Source organism: Artibeus jamaicensis, unplaced genomic scaffold, assembly GCF_021234435.1.
Source record: "Artibeus jamaicensis isolate MK-2021 breed Jamaican fruit bat unplaced genomic scaffold, CSHL_Jam_final contig_762, whole genome shotgun sequence".
Taxonomy (NCBI): domain Eukaryota; kingdom Metazoa; phylum Chordata; class Mammalia; order Chiroptera; family Phyllostomidae; genus Artibeus; species Artibeus jamaicensis.
Genome location: NW_026521957.1, coordinates 9,733 through 27,035, shown reverse-complemented (window position 1 = coordinate 27,035; position 17,303 = coordinate 9,733). Strand labels below are relative to the sequence as shown.

The 17,303-nt window shown below is 38.3% G+C and overlaps 1 protein-coding gene across 1 annotated transcript; it reads right to left on the bottom strand.

Moving 5' to 3' along the window:
• Window positions 1-14,634: 14,634 nt before the first annotated feature.
• Window positions 14,635-15,582, bottom strand: LOC128628469 (olfactory receptor 4A5-like). Its single transcript, XM_053672548.1, has one exon. It carries the CDS (start codon window positions 15,580-15,582, stop codon window positions 14,635-14,637), a length of 948 nt encoding a protein of 315 aa, XP_053528523.1.
• Between the last annotated feature and the right edge of the window lie 1,721 nt (window positions 15,583-17,303).

The following is a 17,303-nucleotide window of genomic DNA, read 5'->3' as shown; positions in this document are numbered from 1 at the left end:
TGGAGCGGGGACATTCTCGGCCCTTGTGCCGATGCCATAGCTACCAGCCTGGACAACGGAAGGGTCAGTTGCAGGAGCTGGGACACCAAAGGCCCCTGTGAGGCCACCATAGAGACAGGCCTGGGCCCTGAGGAGCCAAATACGGGAGCCAGGATGTTCAAAGATCCTGTGCCCCTGCCATAGTGACGGGACTGGATGCCGGGGAGTCAGGTACAGAAGCTGGGACACTCCAAACCCCTGAGACAGCCCTGGGCGGCAGAGGAGCCCTCTACAGGAACTGGGACATTCTCAGCCTTTGTGCTGCTGCCATAGTGACGGGACTGTACACTGAGGAATCAGGTAAGGGAGTTGGGACATTCTAAGCCTCTGTGCCACTGCCATAGAGACAGGACTAGATGCCAGGGAGTCAGGTACGGAAACCGGGACAGTCCAAACCACTGTGACGGCCCTGGGCAGCAGAGAGAGCCAGATACGGGAGCTGGGACATTCCCAGCCTCTGTGCTGCTGCCGTAGTAACGGGCCTGGGTGCTTGAGGAGGCGGCTACTAGAGCCTGGACATTCAGCAGTGGTAGGCGACCAAAGCAGCGACCAGTGCGAGGACCAGCGTGAGTGTAGGTGGAGACAAAGAACATCAAGAAACTTCAAGGAGTCTGCACCACTGAACTTCACAAGGATCATACCACAGAAGTTTACACGACAAAACCAGGGTTTCAGAACAGATCAATTTTAGAAGCAGAGGCTAACAAGAAGAGTCTCAAACAATGGGAAGACAAAGAAACAATCCTCAAATGAAAGAAAAAGCAGAAACTTCAGAAAGAATGTTAGATGAAATAGAGGCTGATCAACTATCAGACAGTGAATTCAAAGCACTGGTTATTACGAAGTTCAAAGAGCTCACAGTGAACTACTTGAAACTACAGGGGAACTATAATGATCTCTCTGGAAACTACAGCAACATCAAAAAGGAAATGGAAACTATCAGCAAGAGACAAGAGGAAATGAAGAACACAATTTCCGAATTGAAGTACACAGTAGAAAGTTTCCAAAGTAGGATAGATGAAGTGCAGGATAGGATTAGTGAGTTGGAGGACAAGGTAGAAAGCATCTCACAGAAAGAGCAAGAAAATGAAAAGAGGCTCAGAAAGAATGAAGAGGGATTAAGAGAAATGCAAGACAATATGAAACGTAATAATAGCCGAATAATAGGAATACCAGAAGGAGAAGAAGAAGACAAGGGATAGAAAACCTATTTGAATGAGTAATAAGAGAAAATTTTCCTAATTTGATAAGAGAAAAAGTCTCACAAATCCAGGAATCACAAAGAGTCCTAACCAAGAGGAACCCAAGGAGGCCCACTTCAAGACACAACATCATCAAAATGGCAAAATTCCAAGACAAAGAGAGAATCTTAAAGGCAGCAAGGGAGAAAAAAGAAATAACATACAAGGAAGCCCCAATAAGGTTAGCTACTGACTTCTCAATGGAAACACTTCAAGCAAGAAGAGAATGGCAAGAAATATTCCAAGTAATGAGAACCAGAGGCCTACAGCCAAGGCTACTTTACCCGGCAAGGTTTTCAATCAAGATAGATGGCCAAATAAAGAGCTTCCAAGACAAAAGAAGCCTAAAAGAATATGCCTCCACCAAACCAGCTATACAAGAAATACTAAAAGGACTGCTTTAAGGGAAGGAAGGATAAGAGGGAGACAGAGAGGAACACAGGCACAAAAATGGCAATGAATAAGTACCTATCAATAGTAACCTTAAACGTAAATGGATTAAATGCTCCAATCAAAAGACACAGAATAGCTCAATGGATAAGAAAGCATGACCCACACATATGCTGCCTACAAGAGACCCACCTCAGGACAAAAGACCATCACAGACTAAAAGTGAAAGGCTGGAAACAAGTTTTCAAAGCAAACGGACAAGAAAAAAAAACTGGGGTAGCAATTCTCATATCAGACAAAATAGACTTCAAAAAAAAGGCTATAAAGAGAGACCCAGAAGGTCACTTCATTATACTCAAGGGAAGAATCCACCAAGAAGACATTAACATTGTAAACATATATGCACCAAACATAGGGGCACCCAAATATATCAAGAAAATCTTAGAGGACTTCAAGAAAGATATTGACAGCAACACAATTATAATAGGGGATTTGAACACCCTACTATCAGAAATGGACAGGTCTTCCAAACAAATTATCAACAAAGATATTGTGGCAATAAACAACACCCTAGATGAAATGGACTTTACTGATGTATATAGAGCCCTTCATCCCAAAGAAGCTAAATACACATTCTTTTCAAATGCACATGGAACATTTTCAAAGATAGACCACATGAGAGGACACAAAACCAGCCTCAAAAAATTCAAGAAAATTGAAATCATACCAAGCATCTTCTCTGACCACAAGAGACTGAAGTTAGAAACCAACCCCAAAGAAAAAAACCCAAAACACCCATTAACATGGAGACTGAATGGTATGCTATTAAACAATGAATGGGTCAAGAATGAAATTAGGGAAGAAATCAAATTGTTTCTGGAAACAAATGAAAACGATCTCACAACCCAAAACTTATGGAACACAGTGAAGGCAGTCCTGAGAGGAAAGTTTATAGCAATACAGGCCTACCTAAAGAAAATAGATGCATTTCAAACAAACAACCTAACCCTATGCCTGCAAGAACTCGAGGAACAACAACAAAGACAGCCCAGAGCAAGCAGAAGAAAGGAAATAACCAAGATTAGAGCAGAATTAAATGACATAGAAACTAAAAGCACAATTTTAAGGATCAATAAATCCAGGAGTTGGTTCTTTGAGAAGATAAACAAAATAGACAAGCCTTAAAGTAGGTTCATCAAGAAAAGAAGAGAGAGTACACAAATAAACACAATCAGAAATAAAAAAGGAGAGATTACAACTGATACCACAGAAATAGAAGGGATTGTAAGAAATTACTATGAACAACTGTATGCCAAGAAATTTGAAAACCTAGGGGAAATGGACACATTCCTAGAAAAATACAATCTTCCAAAACTCAGTGAAAAAGAAGCAGAAAATCTAAATACACCAATAACAGCAAAAGGAATTGAAGCAGCAATAAAATAATTCCCATCACACAAAAGCCCCGGACCAGATGGTTTCACAGGAGAATTCTACAAAGCATTTAAGGAAGAGCTAAGCCCTATCCTCCACAGACTATTCCAAAAACTCCAGAAGGATGGAAAACTCCCAAATTATTTTTATGAAGGCAGCATAATCTTAATTCCAAAACCAGATATAGACACAACAAAGAAAGAAACTTTCAGGCCAATATCGCTGATGAACATAGATGCTAAAATCCTCAACAAAATATTGGCAAATCGCATCTAACAATATATCAAAAAGATCATATACCATGATCAGGTGGGATTCATCCCAGGGATGCAAGGATGGTTCAATATTCGCAAATGAGTAAATATAATACATCACATAAACAAAAGCAAAGACAAAAATCACATGATCATATCAATAGATGCAGAAAAAGCTTTCGATAAGGTACAACACACATTTATAATAAAAGCACTCAGCAAAGTGGGAATACAGGGAGCATTTCTCAAAATAATAAAGGCCATATATGAGAGACCTACAGCCAATATCATACTCACTGGGAAAAAGCTAAAAGCTTTTCCACTAAGATCAGGAACAAGACAAGGTTGTCCACTTTCACCACTTCTATTCAATATAGTATTGGAAGTTTTAGCCACAGCGATCAGGCAAGAAAAGGAAATAAAAGGCATCCAAATAGGAAAGGAGGAAGCAAAACTGTCACTGTTTGCAGATGACATGATAGTGTACATGGAAAATCCTATAGACTCTACCCCAAAACTGCTCAAACTAATTAATGAGTTTGGCAAAACAGCTGGTTACAAAGTCAATATCCAGAAATCAAAGGCATTTTTGTATACCAACAGTGAATCAGCAAAAGCAGAAATCAAGGAAAAAATCCCATTTGATATAGCAAAAAGAAAAATAAAATATCTGGGATTAAACCTCACTAAGGAGGTAAAAAACCTGTATGCAGAAAACTACACAGCCCTGAAGAACGAAATCAAGGAAGACACAAACAAAAGGAAACATACCTTGTTCATGGACTGGAAGAATTAACATCATCAAAATGTCCATACTACCCAAAGCAATATACAGATTCAATGCAATACCTATTAAAGTACCAATGGCATATTTCACAGACATAGAACAAACACTTCGAAAATTTATATGGAACCATAAACGAGTCCGAATAGCAGCTGCTCTTTTGAGAAAGAAGAACAAAGTAGGAAGGATCACAATACCTGATATCAAACTGTATTACAAGGCCACTGTAATCAGAACAGCCTGGTACTGGCATAAAAACAGGCACATAGACCAATGGAACAGAACAGAGAGCCCAGAAATCAACCCAACTCTCTACAGTCAATTAATATTCGACAAAGGGGGCAGTAACATAAAATGGAGTAAAGATAGCCTCTTCAACATATGGTGTTGGGAGAACTGGAAAGCTACATGCAAAAAAATGAAACGAGCACAGACTTACACCATACACCAAAATAAATTCAACGTAGATAAAAGACTTAAATGTAAGTCGTGACACCATTAAAGTCCTAGAGGAGAACATCAGCAAGAAAATCTCAGATATTTCACGTAGCAACTTCTTTACTGATATGTCCCCTAGAGCAAGGAATATAAGGGAAAGAATAAACAAATGGGATCTCATCAGAATAAAAAACCTTCTGCATGGCTAAAGAAAACAGCATTAAATTAGCAAGACAACCAACTGTATGGGAAAACATACTTGCCAATGTTACCACAGATAAAGGTTTCATCTCCAAAATATACAAAGAACTTACACGACTCCACTCTAAGAAGACACCCAACTCAATGAAAAAATGGAAAAAGGACTTGAGCAGACACTTCTCCAAGGAGGACATACAGAACATTCAGAGACACATGAAGAGATGCTCAATATCATTAGCTATCAGAGAGATGCAAATTAAAACCACAATGAGATAACACTTTACACCAGTCAGGATGGCTATCATAAACAAAGCAACAAACAACAAATGTTGGAGAGGTTGTGGGGAAAAGGGGTCCTTAGTTCACAGTTGGTTGGATTTCAGACTGGTACAACCATTATGGAAAACAGTATGGAATTTTCTCATAAAAATAAAAATCGACCTGCCTTTTGAACCAGCAATTCCACTGCTGGGATTATATCCTAAGAATCCTAAAACATCAATATCAAAGAACCTATGCACCACAATGTTCATAGCAGCACAATTGACAGTAGCCAAGAGTTGGAAGCAACCTAGGTGCCCATCAGTAAATGAATGGATCCAAAAATTGTGGTACATATACACGATGGAATTCTATGCTGCAGAGAGAAAGAAGGACCTACTACCTTTTGCAACAACATGGATGGAACTGGAAAGCATTATGCTGAGTGAAATAGTCCAGGTGCTGAAAGACAAATACCATATGATCTCACCTTTAACAGGAAGCTAAACAACAAAACAAACAAGCAAGCAGAAAAAAAAAACAAAAACAAATACACTGAAATAGAGAACAAGGGGGCAGTGACCAGAGGGGAGAAGGAAGGGAAGTTAAGGGGAAAAAGGGGGAGGGGTTTGGAGGAACAAATAGGAAGGACACAGGGACGAGAACTAAGGGGGGTGGAAATGGGAGGGAGGTGGGGAGCAAGGGGTGGGGGAGGCTGGGATGGGAAAAATAGACAAAAAACTGTACTTGAAAAATAACTAAATAAAATTTTAAAAAAAAAGCCAAAATGGCAACAAGAAGGGGTGGAATCTAGCCTGGGAATAGGAATCAGATTGGATACAGAGTACAGAACCCTAGTAGGTCCTGGAAAAGGATTGGTTAAGGGTTCGCAACTCAAGCTCAGGAAAAGTCAGGAAATAGGTTGGATAGTTTGCATTTTAGTTTGTTACTGAGAACTAAGAAAATATATGGAGGATTGTCAGGAATCTTGGGGCAGTTGCTACTAGAGCCTGCCCACACTCCACATCCCGAAGGGTGTATTATTTCCCTTCTCCCCAATAAATCTTATCACTACATCAAAACTTCTTCCATACATGTATCTTTTGAAATTCTTTTCTCACAACATTGCAAAAGAACCCAGTTTTACCAGCGACAATACCTGTGAACATATGGTCTATTACTCATACCTGTGAATACAGCTCAATTCGATATGGTGGATAAATTACATAGAAAAAAATAAAGTGTTTGCTATTCAGTGGGTATTAAAATGCTTAAGAAAATTTTTTTAAAAAAGAAAAATAACTAAATAAAATTTAAAAAAGGAAAAAAAAGAAGTTACTATGAAACACTATATGCCAAGAAATTTGAAAACCTACACAAAATGGACAGATTTTTAGACAAATATAATCTTCCACACTCAATGAAGAGCATAAAGCCTGAACAGACCAATAACAGCTGAGAAAATTGTAACAGTAATCAAAAAATTCCCAAACACCAAAGCCCTGGACCTGATGGTTTCACAGGAGAATTCTACAAAGCACTTAAATAGAAATAACTCCTATTTTTCAAAGACTATTCCAAAAAATTCAGGAAGATGAAAGGCTCCAAAATTCTTTTTATGAAGCCAGCATTATTCTAATCCCAAAACCACATAAAGGAAAAACAAAGAAAGAAAACTTCAGGCCAATAGCAATGATGAACATAGATGCTAAAATCCTCAACACAATATTGCCAAACCACACCCAACAATACATTAAAAATATCATACACCATTGACCAAGTGGGGTTCATCCCAGGGATGCTAGGATGGTACAATACTCACAAATCAGTAAAGGTGGTATATCACATAAACAAGAGCAAAGATAAAACTCACATTATCATACCAGTAGATGCAGAGAAAGCAATTTGATAAGATACACCACCAATTTATGATAAAAACACTCAGCCAAGTGAGAATAGAGGAAGCATTCCCCAACATAATTAAAGCCATGTATGAGAGACCTCCAGCCAACATCATTCTCAATGAGCAAAAACTGAAAACTTTCCCACTAAGATCAGGAACCAAGACAAGATTGTCAACTTTCACCACTACTATTCAACATAGTATTGGAAGTCCTAGCCACAGCAATCAGACAAGAAAATAAAAGGCATCCAAACTGGAAAGACAGAGGAAAAACTGTCATTGTTTGCAAATGACATGATAGTGTACATAGAAAATCCTATAGACCCTATAAAAAAAATACTGCTTTACCTAATAAATGAATTTGGCAAAACAGCAGGATACTAAGTCAATATTCAGAAATCAAACTCAGTTTTGTACACCAACAATGAAACATCGGAAACAGAAATCAGGCAGTAAAAATTCCATTTGAGAGAGACTTCCGCCAAGATGGAGACTTAGGTGGAGGAACTACCTTGCCTCTGTGCACAACCAAATTTAAGAACAACTATTTTTAACAGCAGTCACAACCAAGCCACACGGAAAATCGACAATACGGAGTCCAAAGGACAACTAGATACTCAGCTGGACCGGAATGAGGAGCGAAGCCAGCAGCGGAACAGGTTAGCAAGAAAACATTCCCGGGTGGTGCGCGGTGAGCGCGCAAGCAGCCAAAAGCGCTGATCGACAGCGAGCTAGCTACGGGAGCGCACAGGAAAGAGGCGCGGAGGGCTGTCTGCGGTCGGTCGCGCAACTGCAGGTCGGGTGCGCACCTGCATGCGGAGAAACCAGTGAGAAGGGAAGCCTGCTCGGGGCAGCAGGCTCGCACAATTCCAATCGGTTAAACAAGCCCGAGGCGTGTGGTGTGACTGGACGGGACCGCCATTGCTCCCTCTCTGACCACGCCCACACACACAGCGTCACAAACCAGCGACCTGGGTCTCCCCATCCTGGTAAACAACTAAGGCTTCGCTCTGCTTACTTAACAGCATGAATAGACCAAAAATGGCTCTAGGACAACTCAGAGCCCCAGAACCGATAGATCTAAGCGATGAAGAAATAGCCAGTCTTTCAGAAGCACAGTTCAAAACACTGGTTATCAGGATTCTTACAGAACTGGTTGATTTTAGTCACAAATTAGAGAAACATATGGAAGCTAAACTAATTGAAATGAAGGGAAATACACAGGAAACCAATAGTAATGGAAAGAAAATGGGACTCAAACCAAGGGAGTGGACCAGAAGGAAGAAAAAAATGATCAAACAGAAAAGAATGAAGAAATAAGAATTCAGAAAAATGAAGAGAAGCTTAGAAACTTCCAGGGCATCTTTAAACGTTCCAACATCCGAATTATAGGGGTACCAGAAGGGGGAAAGGCACAGCCACCAGTGGAAAACTTATTTGAACAAATAATAAAGGAGAATTTCCCCAATTTGGCAAAGGAAATAGACTTCCAAGAAATCCAGGAAGCTCAGAGAGGCCCAAAAAAGTTGGACCCAAGAAGGGACACACCAAGGCACATCATCATTACATTAGCCAAGATTAAATGAAGGAGAGAATCCTAGAAGCAGCAAGAGCTAAGGGGACAGTCACCTACAAAGGAGTTCCCATCAGACTGTGAGCAGATTTCTCAAAAGAGACCTTACAGGCAAGAAGGGGCTGGAAAGAGGTATTCCAAGTCATGAAAACCAAAGACCTACAACCAAGATTGCTCTATCCAGCAAAGTTTTCATTTAGAATGGAAGGACAGATAAAGTGCTTCTCAGATAAGACCAAATTCAAGGAGTTCATCATCACCAAGCCCTTATTATATGAAATGTTAAAGGGACTTACCTAAGAAAAAGAAGATAAAAAAGATGAACGGTGAAAGGACAGCAAACTCACAGTTATTAAGAACCACACCTAAAACAAAAGCAAACTAAGAGGACAGCTAGATCAGGAGCAGAACCATAGAAATGAAGATCTCATGGAGGGTTAGCAACAGGGGAGTGGGAGGAGGGGAAGGGGGAGAAGGTACAGAAAATAAGTAGCATAGACAGTAGATAGAAAATAGATAGGGGGGAGGGTAAGAATAGCAGGGGAAATACAGAATCTAAAAAATTTGAGACACGTGTTCATGAACAAAAGGGGAAAATGGTGGGGGAGGGGTATGCAGGGTGGAGGGGAATGGAGGGGGGGAATAGAGCAAATGTAATGGCATAATCAATAAAAAAAGTTTAAAAAAATCCATTTGATATGGCAACAAGAAAAATAAAATACTTAGGAATAAACCCAACCAAGGAGGTGATAGACTATACTCACAAAACTATACAACACTGAAGAAAGAAATTAAGGAAGACACAAAAACATGGAAATATATAATGTGTTCATGGATCAGAAGAATTCACATCATCAAAATGTTTATACTACCCAAAGCAGTTTATACATTCAACTCAATACCTATTAAAGCACCAATGGCATATTTCACAGATAGAGAAAAAACATTTCAAAAAATTTATGGAACCATAAATGACCCCAAATAGCTGCAGCAATTTTGAGAAAGAAGAGTAAAGAAGGAGGGATCACAATATCTGATATCAAACTTTATTACAAGGCCACTGTAATCACAACAGCCTGGTACTGGCATAAGAACAGACACATAGACCAATGGAACAGAATAAAGAGCCTACAAATAAACCCAAGTCTCTATTCTAAATTAATATTTGACAAGGGGAGCTCTGAAGAGCTCTATGTACCAGTTCCCCTAACACGATCAATTCAGTGACCCATCCTCAACTTCACTGACTTTCTTCTGCTTGCTCAGATCTACTCTTCAGCTACTTTAGTGGATTTCTTATTTCAATTATTGTCTACAATTTATTTGTGTTCTTTATCATAGTTTTTATTTCTCTATTGATATAAATCACTTGCCAATGAGACATTGTTTTATAGTTTTTTTCCTTCAGCACATAACATGATTTTCTTCAGTTCTCTGAATATTTTAAAGTAACTAGTCTATGCCACTGATCTCACAAGTTTCCCCATTACTCAGAAGCACCCAACATGATAAAATGATGAAATGGGATGGTGAAGTCTCTATGGCAGTGCCACTTGAGACAAAAGACAGCACAAACAATGTTGGTTTCTTGTCCTAAATGATAGCTATATACTTCAGCCATGCCTATACTGAAATCAGGTCATCTCTCCTGTAGTCAGAACAGGAGAAGAAAGATAGTGAATCAAATGTGGAACTCAGAATGAGTGTCATCATCCTTACACCTATTACACATGATAACCCATCTAAGGTATCTTTGATTCAGTTACTTGGAAGTTTGAACTTGGTACATTTGAAAGCCCTGGTGCCCACAAAGGAATACTTGTACCAATGAACACAGTCATTGTTCCATTAGGTTTTCAATGAAAAATGTCCATGGTTATGTTGGGCTCCCCAAGCTGATGAAATAAGAAGTTCCCTGGATTGAGTTCGGTGCTTGGTCCTAATTAGTAACAGAAAATTGGGTTCCTACACACAAATGAAGGCATGAAATACAGTATCTTCTTCTACTCCCATGCCCACTAAACAGCAATAAGAAACAGAAGGAAAACACCAAAACAAAACCATCATAGTTTTTTTTAAGATTTTATTTATTTTTCTTTAGAGGGGAAGGGACAGAGAGAGGGAGAGAAATATCAATGTATGGTTGTGTCTCATGTGTCCCCTGCTAGGAACTGGGAACTGGCCTGCAACCTAGGCATGTGCCCTGACTGGGAATCGAACCACGGTTGTTTGGTCTGCAGGCCCGCACTCAATCCACTGAGCTACACAAGCCAGTGCCCATTATAGATTTGACTGCAATGGTAATTAAGGTTTCAATGATCCAACTGGATAATATTCTCCGTCTATCCAAGAAATTGACAGAAAGTTAAAGGAATACAAAATTGGTGGTTGAGAAGCTACAATTGTTAACTTTGATCACATGACAAACTGTGGAAGCTGAGACTGAAGAGGATGTTTTGTTTTATGTAATCATCTCTTCATCTCTTTATCTTCCCCCCTCTGCTACTTCATATGAAGAGCATTGGTGGTTCATATTTCAATTAAGTTTAAAGTGGGAGTATGTCTGAGCTGAAATCTATTGATGATATGGAAGTTAAAGGGACCTTTTATGTTTCCTGTGTTGGGGAGAGAGTTTTGCTTTCCATCCAAAGTTGTAAGTGAATAGTAGAAGCAAAAAGGGTTGGGTGTTACAGATGTGTTACATTTGCTCCTGTACAACCAACTCTAATATTTTCCACCTTATTCTGGTCCCTGAGAAACTGACTGCTAAAATGGTTATCAAGCAAGCTAACTCACCCTTTAGCTGTTGGTTAAGTTCAGCCAATGGAAGAAAACAGGATATCAGACAGTGAAGAGACGTCAAGATTAATTCATCTGCTCCTTTCCTTCATGGGCCAGTTTGGAAATCGCTGGCTCTCTACTCAAGGCACAACTCCTGTCAAATGAACCTCATTTTTCAATTACACTAATCCCATGTTTGGAAAAAAATTGATTCCTTTTTCTCCTTTATAACTGAGGTAGTAATGATGTCCCACTATTGCTAGTCCTGGGTACTTCACCATTTCTTAAAGTTCTTTTGCTTTAAAATTTTTTATTGTTATTCAAGTACAGTTTTCTGCCTTTTCTTCTCACCCGTCCCCACTACCCCAGCCCTCCTCACCTCTGTCCCCTGCTTCTGCCCCCACTTTGTTATTGTCCATGTGTCCTTTATTATTGTTCCTGCTAACCCTTCACCTTTCCCCCTATAGTCTCATACCTTCTCCCATCTGGTCTTTAATTCTGTAAACTCTTTGTAAACAGTTTCCAGTTGTTTCTTTGAAGAGTGATATTTGTTTCCTGGAGGACACTTGAGATGATAATTTTTAATGAACACATTGTTACAGTCAAATACCACAGGCATCCCCATTAAAGCTAAGTCCAGGTTTCCTCTACTCACAGTTATTGTATCATTTTTCCTCTGCTAAGCAATATAAAATGAGAAATATGATGTAAAATATCAGAAAGATATTAGACAGAAAAGTCATTCATATCATTACTGCTCAGCAATATTTCAAAAGGTAACTGAATCTTAAAGACCTAAATAAATACGCAGATTGTCCATGTTCCTAGAAAGAATGATTCAATGTGATCAATATATTAATTCCTTTCCAGGTTAATTAGACATTTAATATACGGTCTGGTAGGTTTCTGGTAGGTTTCTACAATCCTGGTAGGTTTCTACAATTTCTGAAATTATTCTAATACTTATACAGAAAATAGTTTTTGGAAACATAAAACACCATTTTCAATAAGACTATTGTCATAGGCCTCTTAACAGATATCAAAATCTTCTTACATGACCTAAAATAATGTAGCCTTGTTTTAAGAATAATACACCAATCAAAAGAAAAGACTTTAGAAATACGTATATTTCTAAAGACTTTCAGCTATTCAGACTTTATCACAAATATGACATATTAGATCAGGAAAGTAGGTTGCATTTTTGAAAAATGTGTTGAAAACTTGGTTTTATCACAGCAGAAAGCCCTTTATAAAGTAGATTTAAATACTTTACACCCATGCACACACACAAACACACATATATGAACACAAGTAGGAGTTTAACTGATAACACACCTTCAGAAGGAAACTGTAACCATCCATAAAAGTGATCATGCAAACAGCCTACTTAACACAAAGTAATTTCTTTCAGGATGTCTATAGCAGCACACAGTAGGACACTGGCTAAACAGGTTCAAAACATGTGGTATGTTCAGACATGAAATAATACAGAGCACAGAACTGGAGGGACTACAGAGATGAACAACAACATGATTAAATCTGAGGACGTCAACATTGTGGATAAAAGACTCAGAAAACGTAGTACTATGTAGCATAATTTTAATATAGGTAAAGAATATGAAACTGTACACTTTATAAATTAATGATACATACATATGCAGTTAAACTATTTTTAACTATGATTAATATAAAATTCAACATTAGGATTACCTCTAGAAAGAAGGAGAAGAATGGTATACACAAGTAATTTCAATATTGATCATATTCTGGGTACAAATTGCATATATTACTGGTATGCATAAAAAATTCATAATAAAATTTTTAAGTAAGAAAAGTTCTGTTTTTTAGTTAGGAAGAAACTCTTACAAAACATAGATGATGTTCATACAATACAGTGGGAGCAATTCCATGTTCTTCCTACTTTGTGATGTTCTGGAGGAGATACACACTGAGGAAATAAAAATTTTTTAAGATCAGATTGAAAAACAAAATTTTGTTTATATAAAAACAAACCATTATTAAGTATTGAAAGTACTGAAGTATACTTTAAAGTATAATTTAAAGTACTGAAGATGAAGGCAACTTTTAGGGAACACATTGCTGTGTAAAATAATATATTTCTTTACCCAATCTTCAGTGTCATCAACAAAATAAGCTCCATCTACACTTAGAAGAATAGCAAAAAGGCACATAGTAGCTAGTGAGGAAAAGCATGAATAGATGTTTACAACTTGGATTAGTATGGTATTCTATACTCTAATCAAGAGCTAGAATCTGTTTTTGTTTTGTCAACTATCCCATTCAGGTTCATGCCAACCTGTGAATATGTCCAACATTGCATCTAACAGAACTGTTCCATGATTGTGCATTTAACCAGATGTGGTATCATCTCCCATCTAGACATCCTGAACTTCAAATGCACAGGCATCAAAATGAGAAACAGAAGTAATCTGGAAGACAAAATGTGTAAGGCAGCTGCAAAAATCTGTTGTAAGCATTTAGAAACAAACATTAAAATTTTGAAACACAGTACAAACTGACAGTAACCGGAGAAGACAGAGGAGAGGGACCCTGGAGGAAAACAGAGGAAGGGCAATCAAGGAATATGTATGAAGGACACATGGACAAAGCCAAAGGTGGTAAGTTCAATGGTGGGAGGTGGAGATGGCTGAGGCAGAAAAGCATGGTGGAGTGAAAATAAAGACCACTGTACTTGAACAAAAATAAATAAATAAATAAATAAATAAATAAATAAATAAATAAATAAATAACACGGTTTTCACATTACAGTTCTAAACATTTTCACATTTGTTCTAAATATTACCTGAATTGATTTCTCATTATTTGGGGTAAAGCCAAATTTTTAAAGGTAGCTTGCTTTTTCATTTTCTAAAGAAAAAAAAAAGACTTCTTAAGCACACTTCAATAGAGAAAAGGGGAAGGGGCAAGCTAAGAAACATGAATAAGGGATTCACAGTGTGGGAAACATTAACCGTGAGTTGGGGCTTGGTGGTATGGGGCAGGGGAGAGCAATAGGAAAAAAAATCACGACAACTGTAACTGAACAATAAAAAAAGTTATGAGCTGAACTTAGCTTATTTTTTAATAATAGAAAAAATGTCTGTGCCTTTTTATTCATCTTTCAGAATTTCTGTATTAGATTGATTATAACTCAAAGAATAATTTGTTCTACTTTTTGATATTTTTGTATGAATCAAGAAAAGCATTCCAAGAGAACTCATTGAGTTAACTAAGTTATCCATTCTTAGAATGCACTGCCTGTTTGTTCTTTCAGAAGTACTAACAAGTATACATAGAATGACACATTCTCATGCTCAATATGAATGGCACATTCTCATTTTGTTCATAGCTAACTTCTTAAACCAAAGTTTTTTCATAGCATTTGTCATTTCTGAATTTCTCAGAGTGTATACTAGAGGATTCAACATGGGAGTGATAACAGTATAAGCCACACTTATGAATTTATCAACAGGGAAGTTAGAAACAGGTCTAACATACATAAAAATGCAGGGAACAAAAAATAGAATAACCACCGTGATGTGGGAACCACAGGTAGACAAAGCTTTGCGCCTCCCTTCCTGACTGTGACTTTTAAGGGAACTTAATATGACTCCATAGGATGTTAGTAAACAAATAAAGATGACTGTACAGATTGCTCCACCATTGGCAACCATAGTGAGGCCTAAGACATAGGTGTCAGTACAGGCGAGTTCTAACAGTGGGTACATGTCACACAGAAAGTGGTCAATGACATTGGGGCCACAGAAGGGGAGGTTGTACACAAAGACAAGTTGGATCAGAGAATGAACAAATCCTCCAGCCCAGGACAACATCAACAGCAGGATGCAAACCTGTCTATTCATGATGGTTATGTACTGCAGTGGCTTACAGATGGCCACATAGCGATCATAGGCCATGGCCACCAGAAGGAAGACCTCAGCACCTCCAAAAATGTGTCCCAGAAAGAGCTGTCCCATGCAAGCTGAGAAGGAAATTGTCTTTTGACCACAGAGTAGGTCCACGATCAATTTGGGTGAAGTGACAGTGGAACACGCTGCATCCATGAGTGACAGATAGACAAGGAAGAAGTACATGGGGGAGCCCAGAGAGGGGCTGGCAAGAACAGTCACCACAATGAGCAGGTTGCCCACCATTGTCACAATATAAATGAGTAAAAATATGACAAATAATGCTTTTTGGCCCCCAGGATCCTGAGTGAGGCCCAGAAGGACAAAATCTGTCACATTGTTACTATGTCCCATTTAGTCTTCTCTAAAGCCTGTTTCCAGAATGAGAGGTCAGGAGAAGGGACCTGTAATGAAATCATGAACACACTATGAATACATCCATTATATCTTGGAGTATATGTTCATTCTTTTATTTTCTACAGGGGTTTACACACAATAAAGGCTTGCTGAACATCTATGAGTTCTTTCTAATAGCTGATTGCACCTTCCCTTGACAATTCTGTCCCTCTCAGATGATTTTGTGTGGGCTACAAGTCAAGGTTTTCCCTCTCAGTCTTAGTGGATTGTTGACAGAGAAAAGTATCAAAGGCCCCACAGCCAGTCATATCTTTAATAGAGCCTAGTTAAACTGGCAGTCCTGGGCACACAAGTCAGCAATGACTTACTCTCTGGTGGTGGTGACAAAACAAAATCTCTAAATTGGCATGAAGTCAGTCCTCTGAGTTGGTAGTATTTGTGAGGAGGACCTTTGTAATATAATTTATGTAGCATCAAAAATAATGTCTCTTTTGGAATAATGCACTTAATACTACAATAAATTGCTATTAGGTATTCAGTCCTTTATGTCTAAAAAATTTTCAGTCTTCATAGATCTCTCATTAAATTCCCACAGACAGGAATACATCAAATTATGATATAATTAGCTGATTATTCCCTAAAGCAATTACTCAGTTGGACTCTATGACTGTCAGAAATTTTTGTTTCTTTTTTTATACTATCAGCTTTTTAAGAATTGTGATTTGATCTATGTAATCTTTGTCTATCCTAAAACCCTTAACAAAGAGACACTATTTAGATTTTCACCAAATATTTTTGAAATTCACTCACTGGTGACTATCATGAACTCTTATGTTACCAGCAGGTATTATTTTTTTCAAAACTCTTGGGGTGACCTAGGTATTGAGGAAAGGAAACACAGGCACTGATAAAAGAGGTAGAAGACAATGAGACATGGTTATATTTATAATTTCTCAAGGTACTGAGAGTGCTCAGAAATGGAGCATTGGTGCCCAGGTTCAAAAAATCAGCATACTCAAGGGAAGAGCCCAACATTAGTGTAAAAAGGCATGGGGTTGAGTCGTTTCTAAATATAACTGCATCTGTGTCTCAGTTTGCTCTTTGGAAGATAAAGGGCTAGAGCTAGAAAATCTCAGAAAATTTGTCCAGTCTTACCTTCCATGGCACACTTTGTGCAACCCCATCTTACATTCTATTCTACTGACTTTTTCATATTTTTATAATAAAACAGAAATGTCTAAGCCTGTAACTATTCCTTAAAAAAGGCTACCCAGTGGTAAGTGGCATTTTATCATTACAGAGACCAAATACTGATTACGAGTTATTCAATTCAGTGTATTCTTATTGGGGAGAGTGTAGCACAGTGATGCATCACATGGACTCTGGAGACTCATTGTCTGTGTTGAAATCCCAGCTTTGCCACTTACTACTATGTGACCTTAGGCAATGGAATAAGCCTTTCTCTGCCTCAGTCTCATCCTTTTTAGAATGGGAATACCAATAGAGCCTGCCTCTTGGGTTGTTGTTTTATTACAAGTATATACCTTGAATCCTGGCTGGCACCCAGCAAACATTCAATAAGTGATAACTATCACTAATGTTCTTGAATGCTTCACTATCAACATTGTAACACAAGGAATCATCTGAGTGTTTGTCAATGTGGTAAGAATTATAGACATAGGCAAAAGATAAAAAGAATATTATACTTTATAAACCCC